Source organism: Brachyhypopomus gauderio, chromosome 7, assembly GCF_052324685.1.
Source record: "Brachyhypopomus gauderio isolate BG-103 chromosome 7, BGAUD_0.2, whole genome shotgun sequence".
NCBI classification, from domain to species: Eukaryota; Metazoa; Chordata; class Actinopteri; order Gymnotiformes; family Hypopomidae; genus Brachyhypopomus; species Brachyhypopomus gauderio.
The window spans coordinates 4,396,477-4,423,685 of record NC_135217.1 but is presented as its reverse complement, the minus strand read 5'-3'; the positions used below and the strand labels follow the sequence as shown (position 1 = coordinate 4,423,685).

The following is a 27,209-nucleotide window of genomic DNA, read 5'->3' as shown; positions in this document are numbered from 1 at the left end:
CAATGCACAACAAATACATTAACCTAGAGATCAGGAGAGATGCATTGTGCCAGGTTATAGCAATAAGCTAATCTCCACCTGTAGTCCCTGGACAGGTTGATGTTTAGACAGAATAACAGAATTATTTTGTTCAATGGATGACCGAAACCGTTAAACACCAATACGGGCATACAACATATAAAATTCATCTTTCAATTACACCATTCATAAAACTTACAAAAATCCTCCAGTTATCACAAAACACTAATTTGTTCACATACACACACCTGTACATCATCAAACTTTCCCAGACAAACCTCTCACTCACACGTCGTTACTAATGTGTTACTTAACATCACAAGATCAATACTTTGGTTTTTATGACATATGACAGTAGCGCAGAGATGACAGAGTCACAAAGTGACAGAGTCTTTTATTACACACACCTATGAGATAATTATGTATCTATATTTCTTTCATTTGGACGCAAGTGACAATGCTCATAAGTTCAAAATTAGTATTTATACCATATATACCATATTTATTTTGATTTACAAATGATTATATGAACCTAACCTATAAACGTATTGTAAACAAATCATATCCACAAAGAAACGATAATTTTTTATGTGAATTATTTTAGCAAACCTAATTATTTTAGCGAACGTAAACTGTCGACGGGGGGGGGGGGGGGGGGGGGGGGGGGGTGGCGAACGCATTTGGGCGTCTGCTACGTGTTTGTTGTTGCCATAAAGGCAATCCCCGGCATCGTCTCGAGATCGCGGTGCGCGATTTCAAAATAAGAGCGGATAGCGCGATTGAAAAAAAAAGATTCCTAAAAAAACACTTTTCAAAACAACTCGCGGGCCAGAAATAGATATTTGAGTATGGCTATATGGCTATATGAGTATGGCTCAAATATTTGACTATTTGAGTATGGGGGATCTATACTATTCACATCATGCTGGGTGGAGGCTGGGTGGAGGCTGGGCGGAGGCTGGGTGGAGGCTGTGGGCAGCAGGAGCCTCTGTGCTCCTGCTGTTGTGACGTCTTGAGTGTAGCAACATGCTGCCGCTAAGCTAACTGGTAAATGTTTGCCAAACTGGGAGATCCTTGCCAAGAATTTTCTTTCTTTTTTCTACCCCTTCTTTTAGGCAGTCTTATCTCTTTTTTAATATGGGCAAGAACAGCCTACTTTGCAGGAAATTCAACTGACTGACAGGAAGAAAGTGTATGCAGAAGGTGCTTTAAGCCAATCAGCATGTACGTGGCAGACTCCTGACCAGGTGTTTCACCAGGTGTCTGCACTACAGATATCAGGCTATAAAATAATAAAAAAAATTAGACCAGAAGCAGCAGCCAGTCGCACGCAAGCACACTCTCTCCAGGAAACCTCAGGTGCAAGACGGGGAGAGAGGACAACACACAGGACACAGCACTCAGACAACTGTTCTTTGGACAAGGAGAGACACAGTCACTCACACACTCTTGACAATTTACTGGGGGGGGGGGGGGGACCACAGAGAGGAAGAGGAAAGAAGAAGAGCAACATAAAAACTTTGAACAAGAGCCTCCACTCCAGTCAATCGGGCAGCATGCCTTCTCCGTTTGTCAGTCTTCTTAGTCAGAACTGCCATCTCTGTAATGCCATTCTGTTGGCTTGTGGTCTCCTCCCTATCCGTTTCTCTGCTTAAGTTCTGTCTGTTCTATCTAGAGTTCCTTCCTCTTCTTCCTGTTGTTATGAATTACGTACTGGTCCGAGCTCATACACCACCCTCCCTACGCTTGAACTAGTACCTCACAGTCACTAATAGCATAGCTGGTGGTGTACTGGGTAGTCCTGTTCAGATCCTGCTGTCAGAAAGAGTTTTGTTTTTTGTGTTTGTTTCTTATAACTTATATACACTATATTGCCAAAAGTATTCACTTCCCGGTATAATATTAAGCACCTAGGCATGCAGACTGTTTCTACAAACATTTGTGAAAGAATGGGTCACACTCCGGAGCTCAGTGAATTCCAGTGTGGAACTGTGATAGGATGTGACCTGTGCAACAAATCTAGTTGTGAAATTTCCTCGCTCCTAAATATTCCACAGTGAACTGTCAGCTGTATTTTAAGAAAACGAAAGTGTTTGGGAACGACAGAGCAGGGTCAGCAGATGCTGAAGCTCATACTGTGAACAGGTCGCAAACTTTCTGCAGAGTCAATCACTACAGACATCCAAACTTCACGTGGCCTTCAGGTTAGCTCAAGAACAGTGCACAGAGAGCTTCATGGAATGGGTTTACATGGTCGAGCAGCTGCATCCAAGCCATACATCACCAAGTGCAATACAAAGTACGGGTGCAGTGGTGTAAAGCACGCCGCCACTGGACTCTATAGCATTGGAGGTGCGTTCTCTGGAGTGACGAATCACACTTCTCCATCTGGCAATCTGATGGACGAGTCTGGGTTTGGTGGTTGCCAGGAGAACGGTACATTTCTGACTGCACTGTGCCAAGTGTAAAGTTTGGTGGAGGGGGGCTGGTGTGGGGTTGTTTTTCAGGAGCTGGGCTTGACCCCTTAGTTCCAGTGGAAGGAACTCTGAAAGCTTCTGCATACCAAAACATTTTGGACAATTGCATGCTTCCAACTTTGTGGGAACAGTTTGGAGCTGGCCCCTTCCTCTTCCAACATGACTGTGCACAAAGTCCTGACCTCAACCCGATAGAACACCTTTGGGATGAATTAGTGTGGAGACTGAGAGCCAGACCCTCTCGTCCAACATCAGTACGTGACCTCACAAATGCGCTTCTGGAAGAGTGGTCAAAAATCCCCATAAACACACTCCTAAAACTGGGATTAGTCAAAGTCAAATTTATTTATATAGCGATTTTTACAACACATGTTGTCACAAAGCAGCTTTACAATCGTATGGGTCCAGATCCCTAATGAGCAAGCCAGAGGCAACAGTGGCGAGGAAAAACTCCCTAGATGGTGGGGAATAGGAAGAAACCTCGGGAGGACCAAGACTGAAAAGGGAACCCATCCTCCATTGGGTGGCCCGTTAGCACAAGTCCGTATTTGTGGTCAAAAGGTGGTTCTACAGTTACAGTTAAGGTTCTTGTTCCCCGGCCAAGTAGTCACAGTCCCTTCGGTGTAGAACAGGGATGGGCAACTGGCGGCCCGCGGGCTGCACACGGCCCTCGGGCTGCACACGGCCCTCGTCCTCACTCAGTGCGGCCTGCAAATAGATCAATAATAATTTAATAATTAAAAGGAAAAAAACCGATAGAGCAGGACTTTTTTGTTCTTGTCACGTAGGGCTACGCCCCCCTCTCCTGTGTCTGTGTTGTTCCTTGCCCGGTTATCCCGCCCTGCGTGTCTGTTGCCCTGGTTTCCCTCTGTCTGCCACGCCCGTGTTGTCAGTGTGTTCAGTTGTGTCTAGTTTAGTCCTGTGTACTTGTATCTCTCTGTTTCGCCCGTTGTCGGTTATTTGTGGTTTGTTCGGTTTTGTGGATTATCTGTCATCGCTGTTCTGGTATTTTCCGTCTCCGTTGTGTTTCTCCGTTGTGTATGGCTCTCCTGTTACGACTCCTGCCTGTCCTGTTGACCACTTGGACGGCTCTCTCGTTTTGACCTGTGTACAAACGACTTCGCCTATGGAATTCCCCTTATTAAATCTCGCTCTTCTCAGCATTTGTGTCCGCCTCCTCGCTCCGCAGCGCGCTACGCGTTACAGTTCTTTGATATGAAGGAGTTCAAATTCCTTTTTGCACTTTTTTATTAAGCAAATGTTTTGTCTTTGTTGCTTATTAAGGACATGTTAATGCATTTATATGCAGAAAATAGATGTATGTTGGTGCAATAAACATACAGATCTGAATTCATTTAAAATGTGTTCTTATTGAGAATAATTTGTAATGTCTTTCATATCCAATTATTTGAAGTGCGTGGTCATGTGGCCCTCCAATAATAGTGCTGAAAATTTTTTGGCCTTCTTTATCATGGAAGTTGCCCATCCCTGGTGTAAATGGTGAGCCTCAGGATGATCTCAGATCTCTTGCAGCAATGGCACATCCAACCCAGTACATCCACCGGCAAGCCAGACCATCTCCCAGGTGCTTGTAGGTGCTTGTAGGTGCTTGCATGCAATCATATTGGGTAGAAACATGCAAAAATATAGACAATACAGACTGAGTGTGTGGACATCAATTTAAACCACCATTGATTTAACCCCCTTCATCACACTGAGCAAATGTCATGTGTCTAAAAATGCTCTAAAGTTTTATCAGAATTTTAGCTTATTTTAGTTTATGCATACCAGGTGAATTTCCAGAAGGTAAAATGTGCATATGGCATTCATATTGTTTTGAAATTATTTTAATAATTACTGAGGTACCGACACTTGAATATTTTGACACCGGTCTTGCGGTGATGGAGTATAAACAGATCTTATATGTAGATTTTGCACAATTTGCAAATTGGCACAAAATCTAAGTGTTTGGAATTTGGTGGTTGCCTTCAGTCAAAGAATGCAGTGAAAGTGGAATTTTGTGTCTGACTTACACTGTGAGAGAAAATCACAAAATATTCAAACGCTGCACTGCAGTGCCACCATCAGGCCAAAGAAAGGACCTGCAGGTCACCTTCAGTCTCTGGGCGTTTCATTTAGAAAAAAAATAGAAAAATCTCAGAAATTACAATACGGTCTCAAGCACTAAATGTATGGACCATAAATATAAAAATCCTAACATTCTCAATGTCCTTCAAGCCATTAAGCGTTCATGAATGACTTTTCACGCTGCCACTTCTTTAGTGAATGCTTGCAGAACAAGACGGCAAAATGGATGGAAAAACTACTTGGACCCACAGATGTCAAAAGTCGCAAAATAGAAGTCACGAGTCTTTTAGCTAGAGACCAAGTCAAGTCTAAAGTCAATACCAAGATAAGCGTATGGTGACAGGAGATGTCCCCATAAAATATTACAATGTTCTTTACACTTTGCCGTCCTCCAGTTTGTCCAAGGATTTAAACTCCCTGTATCCTGCAGTCGCAGCCACGCCACCCTCGTTTGTTTACATGTGACACTTCAAATAGAAATAAGTATTTTTCCAAAACTTTCGCGCACGGCGCCTGGATAACGGACTGACTCTTACTGTTCCCGACTTATTTTGGACAAGATAAGTCGAGAGACATTAGGGACGAGTTTTAAGTCAAGTCTGAAGTATTTTTCTAGTCGACTTAAGTGCGACTTTGACTGGAGTGCACATCTCTGCTTGGACCCCCTGCAACAAGGCCCCCACATACCTGGTGTGGTAACTATGGTTGACTGAATTACCCATAAAACATCGTAGTTTACCCTTGGGTCAGTGGGCCAGTCTGTGTAATCCACTATTACAGCACTAACTATATCCATGAAGCGTTTCGGAATTGATATAATTGTATTGCAATGGCACTATATCATTCATAAATGGGTCACGCATGCACAACGGACACTTCTTGTACAAACAGTGATTCTGAAACTCCACCTTGAAGCACCAATGCGGTTTCACGTTTCCTATGCAAAGGATAATGTTGTTTACTCTCATGCGGCTAACTTTGTCACAGCCTCTTGGTTCTTATATGCAGTACAGTGACCCTGTAAAAGATCCACGTTTATTTCAATCAAAATGGGCAAAATGTCTGTGACATTAGCAGAGCTGTTGTAGGTACAATGTAGCATTTTCTGCTTAGACAAAAAGTGGTTCAAAAAGGTGATTTCTGGTTAATAATACAAAGAGTCAAAAACAGAATAATATCCCCAGCCCAGGACAAAACCTACAACTAATTTCTTAAGTCTTTTACTGATATATAAAATTGTTAACATCATTAATGGTTCTCAATGTTCTGATAAGACATCGTAGCCACATTCAAACATCTCCTGAATCTGACATAAATCACTGGGTAACCAAGAAAATAAAAGCTGTTTACGTAAGTAATATATAAGCTATTTATGTTGTTGAGTAATTGTGTTAGAAATTCTGAAACCCTTAAATGGTTAAATAAATTCTGAAACCCTTAAATAAAGGTTAGCCTATAGTTAATTAGCCTTAAGACATGATAAAATAAAACTAAAGTTAATAGTGGATGATGGTCTTTCAGAAGCAAAACTAGAGGAGGAAATCAAAAATTCACTGGAACAACATATGTTCAACATAACATGTTCAACATGTTCAACAGAACAACCCATCTTCAACATGTCCCTGAGCAGCTCCACTGTACCAACGTGTCTCAAGATGACCCCCCGTGCCACAGAAGTCCACAGTGTCCTGCTTCAACAACTACCGTCCCGTTGCGCTCACTGGATCCTGGACTTCCTGACTGGGAGGCCCCAGTCAGTCCGGATCGGGAACAGCACCTCCAGCACCATCACACTGAACACCGGGGTCCCCCAGGGCAGTGTTCTGAGTCCTCTACTGTTCACCCTGCTGACTCATGACTGTGTAGCAAAACACAGTTCAAACCACATCATTAAGTTCGCCGATGATACAACAGTGCTGGTTCTCATCAGCAAAGGCGACGAGTCGGCGTACAGAGAGGAGGTGCAACGGCTGACAGACTGGTGTAAAGACAACAACCTTCACCTGAACGTGGACAAGACCAAGGAAACGGTTGTTGAATTCAGGAGAGCACATCACACTCACTTTCTGCTCAACATCGATGGGTCCTCTGTGGAGATCGTTAAGAGCACCAAGTTCCTTGGTGTACACTTAGCAGAGAACCTCACCTGGACCTTGAACACCAGTTCTACAGCCCAGCAGCGTCTCTACTTCTTCTGGAAGCTGAGAAAGGCCCCCCTCCGTCCACCCATCCTCACCATCTTCTACAGAGGCACCATAGAGAGCATCCTGAGCAGTTGCATCACTGCCTGGTTTGGGAACTGCAATGTCTCCGACCGCAAGACCCTCCAGCGTATAGTGAGGACAGCTGAGAGGATCATTGGTGTCTCTCTCCCCTCCATCACTGACATTTACACCACCCGCTGCATCCGCAAAGCAACCAGCATTGTGGACGACCCCACCCACCCCTCCCACACACAGTTCTCCCTCCTCCCATCGGGAAGAAGGTACCACAGCATCCGGTCCATCACGGCCAGACTCTGCAACAGCTTCCTCCCACAAGCCATTAGACTCCTCAATGCCAGACACTAAACTGATGGACTTCTCCTCCATACATACACACACACTCACCCACACACACCCAACCACTTATCCCTGACAATGTGAAGGCAATTTGCATTACACACACTACTTCACTGCGACAGGGACTCCCTTTGTATATATACTGCGTATTGCACACGGCACAATTTGCACTATCCAACCTACCTCATACACTTCTCTGTCCAGTGAAGTGTCTGTTTGCACTATGTATATTGTGTATTGTATATTGTACTGCCTGTATTGTGTTGTACTGTCTGTCCGTTGCACTTATGTCCTGTCTGCACTGTGTTTTATGTTGCACCATGGTCCTGGAGGAACGTTTCGTTTCACTGTGTACTCCGTATGTAGTTGAAATGACAATAAAACCTCTTGACTTGACTTGATTTGAAAAGGTCACCTAAACAAGCAACGGAAAAAACAATATGCAGTGAAAAAAAAAACCAAAGAAGAATCATAACGAAATCAAGAGATACCATTGGTTGACATCAACGGAATGTTTTCTAGAACTGAAACTACTTTTGTAAATGCATTGGTGTTTATTTGAAGCTGTAGATGGTGGTTTGCCAGAATGACCACACAACCTTGTTCATCTGTATACATGGCAGGTGTGAAGGAGTAAAAGGGAGATTTGCAGAAAGTTTGCCTCCATTAAAATCAGAGAGAGAGAGAGGTGGTGTTTGGGGGGGGGGGGGGGGGGGGGGAGTTAAGATCCTACTGTGAGACCCTCCAGAAACAGAATCACAAAATGGTACAATGGTATTAATGTATTTTAATTAAGCAGTAAAAGTTGGGCATTTTGTCACGTTGAGGACCCCGGCCCCTCCCTTTTGGGCGTGTGTCAACGTGGTCCACGTGCTTTGTCTGCGTCAGTGTATATACGTGGGTAGGGTTTTGTTGTGTGATTAATAAGTCTCACCTGTGAATCGTCTCGTGATCACATGGGGCTACTGTGGTTTGTCTATTTAATGTGCGCTCGCGCAGTGTCCTGTGCTCGTCGTTGTCTATAGTCTGCACGTTGTGTGCTTGTGTTTGTTTTCTGTGCGCCATTGCGCTATAATTCACAAATAAAATGTGTCGTTTGGACCGGAGACCTGGACTCGTGTCTCATCCTTGCTCCAGCACCCCAGCGTCACAGAACGACGAGCCGACCTGAGTCACCCGAAGATGCCAGGGTACGCCACCCGGCCTAAGAAGGCGTTACGCTCCAGCAAGAGGCATCACCGCTCTTCCTCCTCTCCCCCGCGCCGCATAACCCCGCCGACTCGCGATCAGCTACTATCAGACCCGGTATGCGCCCTCCAGCTGACCTCAGCCCAGAAGGTTGAGGAAAGAGACCCCGAGTTGGTGGAGCTCTTCCGCCAGGAGCGACACTCCCCTCCATCCCGCGCCCTCGCGCCGACGGAAAGAGATCCCGGTGAGATCTGCGTCGCTGACTCGACCCCGGAGGCGGAGTTTGGGGAGGGGGACTCCGAGGAGGAGGAGGAGCAGGACGAAGAGGAGGAGTCATACCCTCCGTCCCTGTGCGATGCCTCCACCGTAGACTACGGTGGGGAGGGGGAGGAAGCCTACGCTCCCTCGTTGGACGACGCGTCCACCATAGACTACGGGGGGGAGGAAGAGGAGGAGTCAGAGGAAGAGGACTACCTCCCTCCGCCCGTAGGTCCCTCTTCCGTCGTAGAGGAGGGGGAGGAGGATGACAACGAGGACTACCCGCCGTCGGAGCGCTCTGCACACCCCACTGACTACGGAGAGGAGGAGGAGGGGTATGAGGAGGACGATCGTCCTCTGTCCGTGCACTCGGGCATTTCCGAGTGCACGGACAGCGACATGTATTCCGAGGAGGAGGTCAGTCCACCCCCCTCTGAGTGTTCGGTTGGGACGGTAAAGGGAGGGTGGAGTACACCCTCCGGTCGCTCCGGAGGAGAGAACATGGACTGCTCTCGGGGTGGCAGTCCGGAGCAGCCCATGAGTTGGAGCCGGGGCAGCGAGGCGGAAGATATGGAGGTGGAAGAGCCCACAGCCGACTCCGGAGAGCGGTCGCGAGGCGAGAGGGACGTCCCCTATGACCAGCTGCGGGGAGAGTCCGCCCGCCGCGCTGCTCCGGGCACGTCCGCCCGCCGCGCTGCTCCGGGCACGTCCGCCAGCCGCGCTGCGCCCGGTGGAGGGTATGCAGCGGGGGCAGGAGGAACACCGCCCACCGCAGCTCCAACTCTTTCTCCCCTACTCGCCCTTCTCCTGGCGCGCAGCCTGGCACCTATGTCGTCTGTGTGTGTTCCCGTGTTTGTCAGTCTTCCCCTTTGTTTACCAAACCCGTTTTTCCCTCTTGTGCCACTGTGTGTGAACGTGCCTGTGTGTGTGTTTGTGAACGTTCCGTTTAAGGTGTCTTCCGTCTTTTCCCCCGTCTTTCTAGGGAGGGTGTTCTAGGCGGTCCGTGGCGGACGCTTCACCAAGGGCGGTCACCTCCCAGACGCAGGACTGAGCACGTCGGATCCGCCCATCGTCGTGGGTTCGGGGCACTCGGTCCTGTTGGCACCCCGGGACGGGTAGTGCCCTTGGAGGGGGCGTCTGTCACGTTGAGGACCCCGGCCCCTCCCTTTTGGGCGTGTGTCAACGTGGTCCACGTGCTTTGTCTGCGTCAGTGTATATACGTGGATAGGGTTTTGTTGTGTGATTAATAAGTCTCACCTGTGAATCGTCTCGTGATCACGTGGGGCTACTGTGGTTTGTCTATTTAATGTGCGCTCGCGCAGTGTCCTGTGCTCGTCGTTGTCTATAGTCTGCACGTTGTGTGCTTGTGTTTGTTTTCTGTGCGCCATTGCGCTATAATTCACAAATAAAACGTGTCGTTTGGTGTAACGTGGCTCGCGCCACGGAGCGAGAGGACGGACACAAGTGCTGAGAAGAGCGAGATTTATTGAAGGGAATACCAGAATCGTCGTCGCTGAGCCAGGCAGGGTCGATAACGGGAGGGCAGTCCGAATAACAGGCGTATACGGGCATGATAACGCAGGAGACGCAAACCAGACAGGGAATAACAGAAAGCAGGAACAAACGGGCAACAAGCAAACAACACTAGAACTTAACACGAACAACCAAGAGAGAATCAAACATCCAGACATCCAATACAGTCAAAACACCAGACAAAGGACAAGGGAGACTCAGGGGTTTATATGCATGGGACAGAAAACGAGGGACAGGTGTGAACGATAATACACGGGCGTGGTAACAAACGAGGAATCACGAAGACAAACGAGCTGGGCGGGATGAACAGGCAGGGAACACGGACATAAGGGAACCCAGAGTGACAGCTACGAGAGGGGGCGTTGCCCTACGTGACATTTGGACCGGAGACCTGGACTCGTGTCTCGTCCTTGCTCCAGCACCCCAGCGTCACACATTTTGACAGGTTGCGTACATTTATTTTATTATTATTTTTAAAGTTTATTTTATCTCTATTGTATCTAATAACTTTGTATTCTGTTTTTTATTAATTTGTTTAGTATTCTTAGTAGTTTAGCCTTCATTATTATTTTCCCTCAATTTCGCTATCATTGTTATATAGACTAATGTCTACTTCTTTGACACCTTCTTGTTCATATGTTGAAATCTTGCTTTGTATCTGTTAAAATTTGCAATAAAAAGATACAAATGAATAAATAAATAAATACTGAGTGCTAAGAAGAGAACTAGAAAAGATGAAGTTGAAGGCAACAGTGTTTTCCCATCAGAGAACTATCAATCAATCAAATTTTTTTTATATAGCACCTTCCAACAATGCCTTGCATTGACCAAAGTGCTTAACAAAACAAATAAAACAATATCATAAAACCATTTAAGGTAAAAGTAGAAATGTACAATGTCAAAATTAAGTGCTTAATCAAAAAAAACAAAAAAACAATATCATACAACCATTTAAAATAGAAGAAGAAGTAATTAAAAGTGTCAAGAATTATACATCAAATGCCTTTTTGAATAAGTAGGTCTTATTCAAATTTAAGTTTGGCCTTAAGGACTTAAGGATTAGGGGCTGTGACCCCTAAACTGGGAAAATGTCTCTACCATGTCTCCATCCAGAAGAGTGCAGTCCTGGGAACATCTGAGATACTGCAGGACCCTCAAGCTCCTGGGCCTCTGGTTGTCCCAGAGCAGGACAAGTGAGTATTGTACAACTGCAGTGTTGTAGAGTACAACTGCAATGTAGATGGGAGAGAAGTTGTCAAGAAATCTCGTATGTGAATATTCACAAGAACAGCAAGGGCAGATTAAGGCTGTGCTGGTTAATCAGAAAGGTGATGAACTGCACTGTACCAAGATACAAAAATAAATACTGTACGGGTTTTATTTGTTTGTTTGTTTGTTTATTATTTGTTTATTTTTTTGTTACAAATTAGTGACCTTAATTACTAATTAGTTATAGCTACAAGAAATCCCTCAATTGTGGCTACAGTTCTTAACAAATACCGGAATATTTCAGAATTGGTAAGAGAAGTGCACAAAATCTATAGAGTTAGCAGCGTTAATTAATCTCAGTAATATCGCTTGAGAAAGCAGTTTTGGGAGGAAACACGGACGTAATCCACAAATTATTGTAAAATGCATTTTCGGTCAAAAGTGTATAACAATCCGCAAGCATTTTGTATAACAATATAATGTAGTTTTTAGATACATTAAATATTCTGTTGCCTGGTAGTACTCGTTAAATATCTATAAAAGGCCTTCGTGTGTTTACCATTCCCGGCTCTTTCCCGGACGGCCTCTTACCAAAGCACTTCACCGCCCAACACAGCCCCCAGCCGCCGCCCAGCCCAACACCCACCAGAACCCCCTCCCACCCCGTTCACAACCAGCATCGCATATCAAGCCCTGCAACTTGTTCCCAGCCCACATTCCTTTCTGGGCTCTTTTGCGCACGCAGCTCCTGTAGTGAACGCACGCAAAACAAAGAAGGTTGAAATGGACGGCAAAGCCACAGGCGCCCCGCGCACCAACGTGTCCACCTACCTGGTCTGGTCCATCCTCAACACCATTTTCTGCTGCCTGCCCCTGGGAATCGCCGCCATCATCTTTTCCTGCCGAGTAAGTTCACTGAAAATGTCTCTTGATCGATCATAGTTGTGAGAAATGTCGCTTTGTTGTACAGATTTTGTTTATATAGAACAAACAAACGAAAAAAGAAAGAAAAACAATCTTGGATTGTTTTTCATTGTAGACTGACACGGCTAATACTGTTGGAGACGCAGCGCGTGCAGAAGAGCTCTCCAGAACCGCCAAAAACTTGAATATCGCAGCGCTGGTCATCGGGATCGCTGTAATCATCATTGTTATTATCCTTAAAGTGGTTGCTGTATCTCACAATTGACCGACTGAACATCTGTAACTTTTTCAAAATGATTTCTGACTATCTTCTATTAATACGGTTGAATATTCTCGTACTAAACTAAGCAAAGGTATTGAACCTGCCTTTTCCCTGTTACATAATGCGTGGAGTGAGCAGAGACAACTCCACGATGCTGCGACTTAAGGCAGATGTTTGTTCAAAAGTGTTTTTATTTTGTCAAGAAAAGTTTTTTTTTAAATAAATGTACTCCGTGTAATCAGTTTATTTCCAAATTGTCAGTATAGATATGAATGTTTTTGAATTATGTTCTTCTCGTTGTTAGCTTTTTAAAATAAAACATTGTATCCTGACATTATTACATGTTATAAATACATATGCACCAAATAAAATCGGTACAAAATTCCACTATATTTTTATCGCTTTTCTTCCTTCAGCGCGGAGACGACGGGAACGGGAGGGGCATTAATTTAATTATCAGATGAGAAAAAACAGAGGTCCTTCGTTTTTTTATGTCATTATCCAAAGATGGGGGCTGGGTTAGTTTGGATTGTCGTTGTTTTTTTTTCTATAATACACGAAGATGCTTGTGAGATTCAATCGTTTTGTTTAGCAGAAAACAAAAAAAAAGACAACTAAAAAACGACTGTTTTGCCCTCTCCAGCAACTACTTTTGTTGGGGTGGAGGGAGAAAGAAAAGTTCATGTCCTTCTGCCAGTACTATAAAGACATGAGTAACTGTTTTCAAAACCCATTCAGTGTGTTGCGGTCAACAGCTCTGGCGCCCCCTAGAGGTAAGCATTAATTCAAAACAGCCCATGACTTCCCGACAACACATCATGAAACACTACAAAGTATAAGATGCCAAAATGGCTTGAGTGAGTGCATAACCCAACAGAACCGCCAGGAAACAACACACGAATTACATAACTTGTGAATTAAATAAGCATTAGTAAATCATAAACTATGTCTCATTTTGAAATCCTTTTCAGTCAGATTTGGTAAAGGGGAGAAGGTATTTTTTTTACATAACTAACACAAAATAAACTAAAAATAAGTAAACAACATTAATAATAAATAGATAATAAAAAAGGTTTGGTTTGAAACTACCACCTGTAACGCAGTGGTCACGGATCAAGGAAAGAGACTTGATGGCGTTTCAATGGAGTCTGAAATAGTTATTAAACGGTCACTCTCTTTCCTGTGGGAAGAAGGCGTGGCCGTTGACGACCCATATCGTGTGTGTAGATAGAGAACTGACTGGGCGGGGCCTGATGCCCAGGGGGAGGGGCTATGATGAGCTCCAGATGTTTGTAGCCAATGGTGTAGAATTACTTACATTGAGAATTTGTTTTAGATGAAGTACTTCGAGAAAAAAAATATTTATTTAAGAATGCAAAAACCTGTTGTCAAATTGCTTTTATCTATTCTGAGAAACACATATTAATACTGATATATTTAATACTGACAGTACTGACAGTATTAAATGTACTGAAATAAATAATATGTTACATTTTTCTGTGCAACGCGTTATACAATTGATATTACATCTAACATTTGCGGACAGACACACAAATACAGACACACCCACAATGTTACACTTGACTGAACATGTTAGTAGATGGCGTGAAACACCACCTTAAGACCTGTCCAGACCTGATCTGCCAAAAACTGCTGTCAGTTCTGCTGTCTGTGATGGGAAGTAAAAAGCTAGCTATCTCGTTAGATAGACAACTAGACACCAGTCCCGTCGCGACATTCCTGACACCTTACAAATAGCACTATACATTCAGTCTAAGCCCCATTCTGTAGGCTAAGGAGAGGACAGGTTGCTATGTATTATAAACAGTTTGTGAAAATGCATAATTAGGTAAATTAAATCTTAAAACCGGTTATGTTTAAGCAGAACGTGTACATTTTGTACTTTACTATAGCCGCTGTTTTTGACTGAAGAAGAAGGGGGTGGGGAGTGTAAAACGATCCCCAGTTAAACTCGCTGTTCACTGAAGAGGCCCCATTTCCTGGGCCATCAGTCCACTCGGATGATGGCGCTGCTAAAGCGGCCCTTCCTCTCGGGCGCATGGGGTTTACAAGCAGGCAGCGGAGGTGTGCCTAGTCAAGCCCTTAGACGCCACACTAACAGAAAAACACTTCATTAAAGCGTAGGAGGTCTTCTTCAGAAGTTTGATCGGACTTAGACATGCTTGGATTTGACATTGGGACATAATGTTCTATAGCCTACTACATTCTGAGTACGCAGATTAAATAAAATAAAAATCTCATGAGCTTATGCGTGACTAAAACTTTATGAGCAATTAGCAACTTTGCACAACCAAACAGTAAAATGTATAAGTGAGAGACCAAAAACAAAAGAATCCCTTTCAAGGCAGCGAGAGCTCTGTGCTGTGGCGTGACTTCACTGCCCTAAAATGAACAGAAGGATGAAGTGTCTGGTCTGTGTTCCGTGCCGTTAGCCAATCACATCACAGAACTCCAGGTGGCTCGCATCACCCTTCCCCCTCCAGCACTAGCCAATCACAAGCTCTGTTTACAAAAGGCCTTGAAGACCCTTTTCCAAGAAGGCGTGCAGATGTTTGTAAAGGGAAACATATGCTTTTTCCTGCTTTCCTGCTTACAGAAAACAAAACTTTGTATAATTCAATATATAATTTTTTTTTTACACTTTTTGGTTTTCATTGACTGTAAGCCATAATCATAATCATCAACATTAAAATAAATAAACATTTGAAATAGATCACTCTGTGTGTAATGAATCTGTATAATATATCTGTTTAACTTTTTGTATTGAATTACTGAGAAAAAAAAAATTTTGATGACATTCTAATAATTTACGGAGGTGCATTTGTATGTATATAGTGGAGTCCAAATTTATCAGAACATCAGATACAAACAAAGTGTTAGCCAGGGGGACTAACACATGCTGGAGTGAGTTCACTACAGCTCTTCCTTGTAGACCAATAGTGGTCGTGAACAGATTACTGACCAAAAGTGTTAGAACATACAATGAATTTGTATTTGGTTACCAAGCAGCTCACAAAACAAGTACTAAATATAAATAAATTTTTAAAACACCAAACAAAAAACAAAAACATGCATGTACTTTTTTGTGGGTCTTTTGACATTGTGAGATGCTCAATTGTCAGATGACTAGACATCAGTCTCTATTTGTGAGTCATTTTCAGCGTCTGGCCTCTTTTTTAGCAGGAGATGAAAAGCATTCAAAGGCAGCTGGTCTCAAGTCTCAAGAATGCTCGAGCGGTCTTCTCTGTGTCTTTTACCAAGCACAAGTTCTTCGGCTTTTTAAATTGAAACTAAATATCTTCACTTGCAAATGAGGCACTGTTTACATAAGCTAGAAGCTTGTTGTAAAACAAACTGCTTACTTATTTGTCTGTCGAAGTCCTGCATTTAATTTGTGTATATTAAATTGTCTTGGATGAAGTGGTGTATTCTAACTTCCATGATATACACAGACTCCAGGTTTCATACCTTGTCCACGCTCTCAGCATAAACTTACACCACCAGGCTGTTTTTGTAAACAATTTACATTTTTTTAATTGCATGTTATAGTAAGTCCGTCAGCTGCTTATCTCTTTGCTCATGCTTTGATAATTATTCCAACAACGCCCTCTAACCCAAGTGAATGATCAGTTAGACAGAAACATGCATCAGATTTAAAAAATGTTAAAAAACTGTAAAAAAAAATGTCCTTATGTTAGAAAAGAGAACACATCCAATACTTCAAGTCATAATTTGCAGTCGATTTTGGTGCAGCCATTTTCAGATTGAAGAGGACAGCTGCAAAATTTGTCCACAGGTTATTGTGTAACTAAGCTGAAATTGGATATGGAGCATTTCAACATACTTCAAAAAGGCCAGACTTTTTCCCCTTAAAACTCACTGCATTTACTGCTTGTGTGTGTGATGTGCGTTTCAAAGAAGTATTTGTGTGTGTTTGTGTGTGTTTGGGGGGGAGGGGATCTGTTTCGATACCTACCCAATAACAGGCTCAAATTATATTTCTAACAGAAGGTCTTAGGCTGATCAGAAATCAGCTGACCGTGGTAGCCACAGCTTATAGTCAGAGATGAAGTGAAACCTCACTCACAGGTGCATGGGACCTCAGGAACTTGGTATGAGTAATTTCTAGGACATTTCTAGGACATGGCTTTTGTATAGTTCAGGAAGACAAACAGGATGCTGCCAAGATTATTTTTAATTTTTTTTATATTTAGGTCCTGTTCTACCATTTTAAGGGCATGTTTTTATCCACAAGTGGTGAAAATGCATGTGATTGGATCAAGCAATGGATCAATGTTCTACAGCGCAGTACAAGATGACTTAAATACAACATTACTGCAAATTCTGTGATGTGGTGTTTTTGTTGTTGTAGTTGTTGTTTGTTTTTTGTTATTTGCTGTACTCCTTAGGTGAAAGCGAGCTTCCATCAACTAGCACCTTATTCACAAACCAGTGTATGGATCCCAGCAGAAGAACACTAACAACAGTGTCTGTAATGTCCTGTAATGTCCTTTAACATCCAGTCCCAACTCACTTTGGTCCACTGCAGCTTCCCTCTCCTGGTATTAAAGACAGAGGCAAAGAGGAGAGAAATGGAGGGAAACGAACCACCCAGGACCGCCGCTCTCCATGAAACGGACATTAGGATCCTGGATCTCTCTGCATTGGCAGCGCTCCTCGAGGAAGGAACCCGACATGGGAGAAGCTGACCACAGTGGCGACACCTCTTTGCATCCTCAAGACCTGGAACCACTCCAAACACAACCCACTGCTGTCTGGTCTCACTCATTGAGAGCCAGGCCAGCATGTCTGGAAATAAGTTCGAGTTAGATTTCAGACCACAACACTACTCTTGGCTGGATGCTTTTGCATGCCAGACCACTTAGCGGTGACACAGGGTTGTGTGAAAACTTCAGCTATAGTGCTAGTGTAACACATGCTACCATGCTACTACAAGTTTTGTTTCATTCCCATTTTGGGCAGCATTAAAGCAGCTATAGGTGATTTATTGAAGGATCACTGTGGCCCCCTCTAATAACTATTCATTTGGCTTGTACATGCTGCTAATAGCAAGGTTTGCTAAGCCTGCATTTGGAAGGAGAAATTTCAGAGAGGAATTAGGATGGATGGAGCGAGACTGAAATATGATATACCTAATTAGCCAGTTTGTTAAACGGTGAGCAATCGACAGCTGTGAAATGTCTTGAGAAAAACAAAAGGGGAGAAAGTCAATGAGAAGAAAAAGATAAAGACAGGAAAAAAAGAAAGATACAACTGCGTGATGAGCTTAAAGAGGCATGAGAATGAGTCCACACAGCCAAAAAAAAAAAAAAAAACTGAACATCACACACATCCACCATATGAGAGTCTGGTGCATGAGACCCGTGAGACTCAATGTCGTCAGAACATATGGTACAACAAGAGAGACCAGATTCTGAATACTAGAAAGTACCACTGAGCCAGGCAGTGGGCAGACCTCCGAGCACTGAGTGGATTGTCCCAGTTCACAGTCTTGCCTTCTGGACTGCACGGAGCTGCTGCCAATTCCAGTGGCTGATGGACAACATGCGAGATCTCTTACCTGGGTTATATCTTCTGGAGTGACGTGACGCCCACAAGTCGACAAGGTAGATGTGATCAGAAGCTACATTGACGGTCAGATCCCTTCTAGACCATGATGGTATAAGAGTTCTTCAGCTGAGCAGCCAGACTCGTTGACCAAGAAGGACAACCCCAGACGATGGACTAAAGAATGCAAAGCAGCTTTCCAGGATCTAAAGTGTGGACAGCCTTAACACTGTCTTTCTTCATTCAAACAGATACTTCCAGAACTTGACTGGGATCACTCATACTGCACGATCATTGTGATGGCCTCAAGCCTTTGGCCACCACCGTTGTTTTAGCAACGGTATAACGACGGTATATAATTATTTATTAGCATAAATATCTTTACTGAAGACAGAAACTACAGAAAATATGTATACAAAAAATTAAAAAATTTAACAAAATGACTACATGCAAAAATGGTTTTCTTTTGGCGTATTTCGTGTCACCTCCACTAGAAATAAGCAAGTTTTTCTGTTCTGGGGAGCCAATCCCGACATTTTCTGAAATAGTCTTCTGGTGCCATTTAATTTATGTTAAAGAGTGTCTGGCTCCTCTTTCTGCTGAAAAAAACATATAACGTAATGCATATAACATAATGAGAGCCATGTGTGTGTATGCATTCCTTAGGACATTGGAGGGATCCATTGCCATCCTTGAGAGAGGGGAACACAGGAGAATCTATAAAGTAAACAGTCATGTGTGCACTGTCTAATTATGTTATATACTTAACAGTAATTGCAATGTAAAAGCCCATGGAATATTGTTTACATTACTAAATGACATAGTGGAAAAATGTTTTCGGCTTTTAACCTTTAGTCTGTAATGGAACATACCAGGCCATACAGAGGCAGGTCACAGTTACAACAGCACTGAGAAATGTGGCTTTTTAACATTTAATCAGAGACCTAAACCTCTATATTCTCTTCCTTAAATTTACAGTTGTGAGCATGTTTGCTAAATAAATTCTGTTGAACTGAATTCTCTGTGGTGGAGCCTCTTTAAACACTGCAGCATCCAAACCAGATTATGAACCTCAGAACTGTGCTACACTACAACCACATAGCAGGGGACTGATGGACTGGCCACTTGTTCCTGTTCCTTATGAATGAAAAAATGACCAAAAAAAGCATATTCAGTAAAAACAAGAGACTAACTAACAAATGTACATTGAGGAAAAAGAGGTGTTATGATGGTACATTGTATTATTTGGTTGGTCTTCTCTGTGTTATGGTTGTTTTTATGTGTTTGTGTGTCTGTGGTCCATGAGTAGCTAATCAGCCCTTTAGCATTTTCTGATTGGCTAACTTCCTCTCTCAACTTCCTCATGAGGGGTTGGGTTGGTGTTTGGGGTTTCACTGGGCATGGCCACAATGAGTCCACATTCTGATTCAAATGTATCAGAGGGCAAAGTCCTGCTTACCGTTAGTACTTAGCATCGTGTGTGTGTGTGTGTGTGTGTGGCACAGCTAGACTCTCGAAGCTGGTACTTGCCAAAGTTTGGAAACCACAGCAAGATCATTTAACTCCTCCTCCCATTCAACACCCACCTTCAGAATGTCACCTATCAACACAGCACATGACAGGACACAACCTTCCATCGCTATAGACGTAGGCACTGCTAACAGTTTTAACTAGTTCTTGGTCTTTCAGATTAGTCACTTCCTGAGGGTGTATGTACAAGTCTGTACAGACACGTGCAACAAGTTGTTGTTGAAGGGAAAGTAAAGGAAAGTACTAAAGGAACGTGATTTTAAATGGCAGATTACATCCTGCTAGTTGTAACTCAATTCATATAACAGCAACATGTTCTGTAAATTTACTGTAGCCTATATTCTTGCGTTCCAGGTCAAATTAAATGTGCAGAGCTGATTCAAACACTATGTAGTGGCACCTGTGTATAGTATCATTTTACATTTAACATTAGACAGTTACAAATTTAACGAATTGACAAAGTTTGAAAAATTTATATGGTTATGGGTTTGAAAACTTGACCGAGTGTCACAGTAAGTTTTGCATCATACGGTCACAGACTGACGAAGCCGTCAAAGCTGATGTTGCCCTGCATGAGTCAAAGGAGAGATTTGAACAGTGACAACATAGAGCTGTAAACCACACTAAAACAACCACATACATAGAGCTGTAATCCACACTAAAACAACCACATACATAGAGCTGTAAACCACACTAAAACAACCACATACACAGAGCTGTAAACCACACTAAAACAACCACATACACAGAGCTGTAATCCACACTAAAACAACCACATACACAGAGCTGTAAACCACACTAAAACAATCACATACATAGAGCTGTAAACCACACTAAAACAACCACATACACAGAGCTGTAAACCACACAAATACAACAACATACATAGAGCTGTAATCCACACTAAAACAACCACATATATAGAGCTGTAAACCACACTAAAACAATCACATACATAGAGCTGTAAACCACACTAAAACAACCACATACACAGAGCTGTAAACCACACTAAAACAACCACATACATAGAGCTGTAAACCACACAAATACAACAACATACACAGAAGTACAAACATAGCCCCAATTTTAAAAACATTCAACAAATATCTGAGTAGTCATGCAGTAACAGTTGCATATACGTTGTTGGAAGCAACAGCAATGAGCAGATATGAATGTGTGTGTGTCATTTTGTGGTTCTACCAAAAATGTGTTAAATGTGGTAACAGGCAGTATTCTGATGAATGTAACGGATCAGACTCATGATGCAATGAAAATGGCTAGAACAGCAGCACTATCTTCAGACACAGCAGCTTCTGAGCTGCTTGTACGTTTAATGAATGAATGTAGAAATATTTAAACACTTGTTCATGCTCCTCTATAGATGCATGCAACCAAAATAACAGGCAGCACACTTGTTCTTTCTGCTTTCCACTGAACGTGCACACGTGTCTTCAGTGGACCACATACGTGCATGCGCTTGCGTGCGCAGATCATCCTGAAACTGCCCTTTCGCTGGGAGGACTCCTCTCTGCCTGGTGACGACAGCATTTCTGAGACCCTTCCTGCCAGGAAGCAGACAGGCCACATTCAGGTCGAGTACTCACGTCAGCTGACCTGAGCACCATGTCACAACATGGTTTGTCTTTGGAGCCATGTGCCGACATTTTGAAAGCTGCAGAAAAACAGCTGTATACAAGTCATCTTTGCAATTCAGGTGTTGATAGGGAGAAAGTGAGAATAAATTGTATTAACACATTCTTTAATAGCTGCTTGAGCTGTACGAGTTAGCATCTCATGCATGGATCAATGATGGGGTTTTTACAATTGCCAAGTGTAGATAATATCAGTGCCTGAATTTGTACTTTTGAACAGTACTCCTACAATTAAAGTAAATACCATTTACATATATCTGCACTGTACATGACTCATACTCATACATTTTAAATACACAGCATATCTACTCTTATATTCACAGATCCACCTTGCTGTCAAACATTGGCTGACTGCCAAAAATGCCCGGCAGGTAACATGGGAGTGAGTAAGCGTTTAGAGAGGGGAACATGGAATTTTGTAGCTTTCAGGTAGAAGAGATTACAGCAGCAGCCTTTACCCCATAACCCCCAAACACCCATCAGCTGTTTGGCAATTTTAGAAAAGCCCACTAAGCCCATTAGGGGAATCCTGGTTTCTGACCGCGTGTGTGTTTGCAAACACGGTTCACTTGCTCCAAAGTCAAGGAACTGTGTTTTAAAAAGCTGCTCGTGTTTCATTGAACTGAAACTTTAGCGTGGACAGTTAAAGGATATTTAAACTGTCGACCAGAGTAAGAGGAGCTGCGAAACAGATAGCAAGGAAGCCAAAACCACAATCCTGCTTGTACTCATGAGATAGAGACACCGTGACAACACCCCACCCACACACTGCTTTACATCAACACTGATAAGTCTTTCATTTGTCTGGCTCTCGTGCCAAAAGAGAACGTGGTAGGGCACCACCACCACCCCAGAGCTTCCTGTGGTTCTCCCCAAGGTCCTTGGAGGAAACCAATGGGATGAGTCATGGACCTGGACCTGCAGAAAAAAAACCCATGGAAACACAAATAATCAGCTAGTATTTGTCCTAAAAGAACACACTGGGGGAAGTGGCAAAGTGTACTATGGAGCACACACACACACACCTCAAGGGTGTAGACTGCCGAGAGCCCAGTCCAACTATGCCCTGCTGAATGCTACAAGATCTGAACCAAAGCAGTGCAAACAAGCAGACATGGCCACATGGAGAAAATAGGTTTCGTGTTAAAAAGGTCACCACCACAATATCTACCAGATTCCCTTCCAGTGAAACATGGTAGCTTGGGAAAACCCATGCACTGTTTGAAGAGCTACTCACGTCAGTTTCTCCCAGCCATAGAGAAGACCCCACACAATGATGCAAGATCAGATAGTGAAAGGATTCACACCTTGTCAAGTAGTTTTAGTCATAGCTCATTTGAATTGTTTTCTTTTTGTACCCACAGGTTTTTCTAGTTGGCCCTACCACTATAGATGTTGGGAGTTGCTTTAAGAGTAATGGGTCTTCCCCCACTCAAACAATCTCAGGAATGTGCTTGGTGCATGCATTTGATTAGACCTTCTCAGCCAATAGAACCGGAAGACAGAAGAGAGCATGGTTAGAATTTGTATTTAGTATGTTTACAAACAGTTCAAACTCAACCCTTCTACAGAGTCTACACAGATATCTGCTCCCAGCTCACAATACACCCACGGCTTGTTTGAGAAGTCAAAGCTAATCTCAAGGGAATTCTTGAAATGGCTTGCAAAACTGTACACCCACGAATGGCCGTAACCGAACAGCCTTAACATGTCCACATCAGGATGGGTTGCACAAAGACATTTAGCAGGAAATACAGCTCACATGGAGTTCTACAGTTAATTCATGGCTGGAATTCAGAGGGGGGGGGGGGTTCAATCCAGAAACCTCATGACCAGCCACATTTTAGAACCACGCCTGCACCTTTACCAAGCATTTCTGCACCCGTTACTAGCCTTGGCTGGGTAGCGCGTGTTTATACGACACCTTCCCTACATGAACAGAAGGCACACCAAAGCAAAGAATGGGGATAAAACCGACCATACTGCCATCTAGTGGCAGTGATTAGAATTTCATACCAACTTTTTAAAAAGTGACTTTATTTATAATGCTTTTCTTCACTTCATTTAATACATACATAAGTTATAAAATATGTACTTAAAAATGCCTAAAAGGCAATGCATTAGACCTTCATAAATAAGTAAATAAACATTTAAATTAGCTGCATCCACAGCTGTGCTCTGCATTGCGTTTCGTAGACAAAACGCTGGAAAGACCTCCTACGAGCGGTTCTTGCTGACCCAATGGTATTTGTCCACTCTCGGGCCACAGAAAGAATAAGAGGGCCTGTAACCTTTGAAGCCACCATGCGGGGGGTACGGTCCGTTTGGGGGCTGCTGGTAACCGTCCAGTGCGTAGGGTTTTCTTTTTGGATAGGGAGCCCAGGACGACATGGCTGGAGGCTGGACAAACTCACTGAACTGCAAAGATTTGGGAGAGGGGGAAGATGTGAGCAGAAACCATATCTGAACGCACGGGAAACGGAACCAGGTCCACTTTAGGCTTAAATATAAACACTACATTTGGTTTAGCTGGGATGACAGACGTTCACAACACACTGGCGAAACCCCTCCATTGCAAAACATGAGTCAAAAGGAAACTATTCTGTGCACGCACACTAAAGCAGCATTTTCTACCTCTATGGGCCTCCACCCCTGCTCACATTAAAGCCACAACAAATCCACTTTTTGCAGGCTAAAGCAGTGTGAGAACAGTAAAAACCACACACTACCCCCCCCCCCCCCCCCCAAACACCAGGCAGGACCATGAATCATACCTGGTAGACGCTGTTGGGGTTGGACACGGTGGGGATGCATTTGGGCGCAGTGGCTCCGCCCCCACCTCCACCCACACCGCTGCTGCTGCTGCTCATGCTGCTGTCACAGCCCTCCTCGTCCGAGGAGGTGCCGGAGTGGTAGTCCGAGGAGGCACGCTCCACCGCGTTGTTGATGCGCCGCGAGAACTCGCCATCACCCTTCGACCCCTCCAGCACGGTCACGCAGAACGGCGCCGTCTTCTCGCCATATCTAGAAGGGACAGGGGTAAAAACAAGACATGCAGACACAAGCAAACTCCAGCATTTAAGGAGCCAAGCTGCCGGGGCCTTTCTGGAGAGCGTTACCGGCACGACACCTCCCCGGGGTCCACCCATATGGTGATCTCTTTCGGCAAGCCAAGGTCATCATAGTCAACGTCGGCCTGTTTGCAGGCCCACTCGATTATGGGGTCACGAAGTTGAGCTTTGTTCATTCTCAAACACCTGGGAGGTCAAGAGAGAGAAAAAACTCCTTAGATAAGGGAGTCCTGTGGCACTCACGTCCACATCTCATATCGCTGTCTCACCGGAAAGCCTGTCCCCTGCACGGCTTCTCAGGATACCAGTGGCTCTTGTAGGTCTCAAACAGGACGGAGGTGAAGGCAGCAGCAAACCTCTCCCTACCCGAACGGTCAACCCTCCCATTTTTCTTCACCAGTCTCGCCACAAAGAAAACTGTAGCAGCAATCTCTTCTTTCATTTTTTTGCCCCCAAGTTTACTATAATCCACCTTTATCTCCCTCTAAAAGTCTAATAAAACAATTCTAAAAAGAATCTCAAACTGGCTAATGGACTTTTGTTTTAATAATAACATAAAAAGATAAACCATAGAGGGAGAAACTCGTAATACACAGCACGGACAATACCTTGAGTGTCCAGTCACAACGCTGGCTTATAAAAGGTCACACTAATGACCAATTAGGTGCTGCTAACAGGTGTTACGCATTGTGGGACTTTTTAAAAATTAGAGTTACATGTCTTTACTAATGTCGGCCAGGAGAGGGCGGCAAAGAAGACGCTGCTGCTTGACCACTTTCGACTTCAGCACGCCACTTCCACATGCTGAAATCCATTATGCAGAACTGAAAGAAATGCTTTTTCTCTAATTCTCGGTTAAGGAGAGATTCACTGTTTACTGGTTATACACCGCTTAGGACAGCAACTGAATGAAACCATAGTACAGTGTAAATTTTAAATGACTTAATTTATTCGATCTGTTACACTCATGCAGAAGCCATTTTTAATTTTTATGTAACATTCTGGAAATTAGGTGTGAGTTTAAATGCAGCACTGGTCTTCACCAACATGCAACGCAGAAAGAAACAGTATTGTTGATCTCAGTTATTTGAATTGTTCATAATATAACATATTTTAACTGCTATGGCTGCAAACATGATAAAGCTTTTTAGCCACACGTCTCCTGAATAGAAACTGTAACGTAAACACGCACAATAAAACACAATAAATATAATAACTCACGCTAGCCTACTGTTGATATTCAAGCACATTTAAAAGAAAAGACTGTCATATATTACCTGAAGTAGAACTATAAACAGACACTATAAACTATCAACTTTATCACATTAATACAATTTTACTAAGGGTATCAGGTACATAATTCGTACATACCACAGCACAAGGAATATGTCTTCTTCATGTACCAATCAAATTTGAGTGCATACTGTATTACTTAAACTGCACTAGATTAATGTTGTTTAGTATACACACTCTGATATTTGTAAAACCATCCTTAGCCAGTGGACATAACAATAAGGTTTGTGTGGTATAGGGCCCTTGTGTTTCACATTCACTGCAGTGTATTATTTTCCTTTGAAAAGAAAATCTACAAGTATTTTTGTATCATGGTTCATTCTTGACTAAGAGCTTGAACATATGCTAGGGTTACATCACCATCAGGCAGAGCCTGCACGGAATGTGTTCAATTCGAGCACACCTAATTATTATAGCACACTTGATTATTATAGCACACTTGATTATTATAGCACACCTAATTATTATAGCACACTTGATTATTATAGCACACTTGATTATTATAGCACACCTAATTATTATAGCACACTTGATTATTATAGCACACTTGATTACTATAGCACACTTGACTACTATAGCACACTTGATTATTATAGCACACTTGATTATTATAGCACACTTGACTACTATAGCACACTTGATTGTTATAGCACACTTGACTACTATAGCACACTTGATTACTATAGCACACTTGATTATTATAGCACACTTGATTGTTATGTCTGTCTCTGGATCTTCCTCCCCTTGTTACATTCAAGACATGTTTGCTGATCACAAAGTCATAGTGATGTTCTTCAACAAGTGCATGTGTATCTTGCTTCCTTATATGGTATTAGACATAAATGCACTGCACATGATGAGTGTTTAGTTAATGCACAGAGTTTATATATAACTCTTTCTGGGGACAAATGGAAATAAACATTAAACATTTGTAAGAATTTGTTAAACACAGGGGGTTTGCATGGTTGCATAATATGCCTCGTCAAAACACCAAATTGTATAGTGAATTTAACAAAAAGTTTCTTATTTTCTAGAAAAGGTACAAGTAACCATTCATAGAACAACAGGTGGTGAAATTACCAAACGGTGCTCGTTAAGTTCCCGGGCAAGTCTAGACCTGTCTTCGGTGGGGGCACGAGACATTTCAGAAAATGGTTTCTCTGGTAACCCAGTCCAGCAAAGCTATTGTCCACCTACCAACTGCAACAACATGCCCAACAGGAAGGGCGAAGGTAAATTACGGCCCGTTGTAGTTGGTTTATTTTGTATCTATGGAGTCGTTTTTTTATGTTGTTCCTTATACCCGAAACAAAAAGGGTAGCGTACCTTAAACCTCGGTTACCTTGAGCACCGGACCAAGGTGAGTCACAGTGAATCTAGACAGACAGACAGACGTGTTTAGGCCTTAAGAGTCGACAATCATTAACCGGTGACTTGTAGTCACCAGAAAATGTTCAAAATATGCTAATAGCTGTTTAACATGAGATGTAAACCATCAGAACAGTGGATTAATAAATTCATTAAATTTCCTTTAAAATCATTCTGATATCTACCAA

General features: G+C 43.1%; 1 protein-coding gene and 2 long non-coding RNA genes across 3 annotated transcripts; all 3 read right to left on the bottom strand.

The window, feature by feature from the left end:
* Window positions 1-2,774: 2,774 nt before the first annotated feature.
* LOC143518536 (uncharacterized) lies at window positions 2,775-11,953 on the bottom strand. Its single transcript, XR_013132222.1, has 3 exons — window positions 11,924-11,953; window positions 11,222-11,352; window positions 2,775-3,203 (listed from the first exon to the last, which is right to left on the bottom strand). It is a non-coding gene; the product is annotated as an uncharacterized LOC143518536 (long non-coding RNA).
* A 9,281-nt stretch (window positions 11,954-21,234) lies between these two features.
* LOC143518535 (uncharacterized) lies at window positions 21,235-22,671 on the bottom strand. Its single transcript, XR_013132221.1, has 3 exons — window positions 22,527-22,671; window positions 22,315-22,374; window positions 21,235-22,207 (listed from the first exon to the last, which is right to left on the bottom strand). It is a non-coding gene; the product is annotated as an uncharacterized LOC143518535 (long non-coding RNA).
* A 223-nt stretch (window positions 22,672-22,894) lies between these two features.
* Window positions 22,895-24,962, bottom strand: btg4 (B-cell translocation gene 4). The gene is made up of 4 exons (XM_077011060.1): window positions 24,630-24,962; window positions 24,409-24,546; window positions 24,064-24,313; window positions 22,895-23,707 (listed from the first exon to the last, which is right to left on the bottom strand). The coding sequence occupies exons 1-4, from the start codon at window positions 24,800-24,802 to the stop codon at window positions 23,507-23,509; spliced, it is 762 nt and encodes a 253-aa protein (XP_076867175.1). The 5' UTR covers window positions 24,803-24,962; the 3' UTR covers window positions 22,895-23,506.
* Between the last annotated feature and the right edge of the window lie 2,247 nt (window positions 24,963-27,209).

What these genes read in the sequence shown, in the direction of transcription:
- btg4 (XM_077011060.1), bottom strand. Translation starts at nt 24,802, where the DNA reads ATGAAAGAAGAGATTGCTGCTACAGTTTTCTTTGTGGCGAGACTGGTG. An exon ending in TGCAGGGGACAGGCTTTCCG is followed by an intron (nt 24,547 to 24,629) that starts GTGAGACAGCGA and finishes TTGACCTCCCAG; the next exon opens with GTGTTTGAGAATGAACAAAG. An exon ending in ACCCCAACAGCGTCTACCAG is followed by an intron (nt 23,708 to 24,063) that starts GTATGATTCATG and finishes AAATCTTTGCAG; the next exon opens with TTCAGTGAGTTTGTCCAGCC.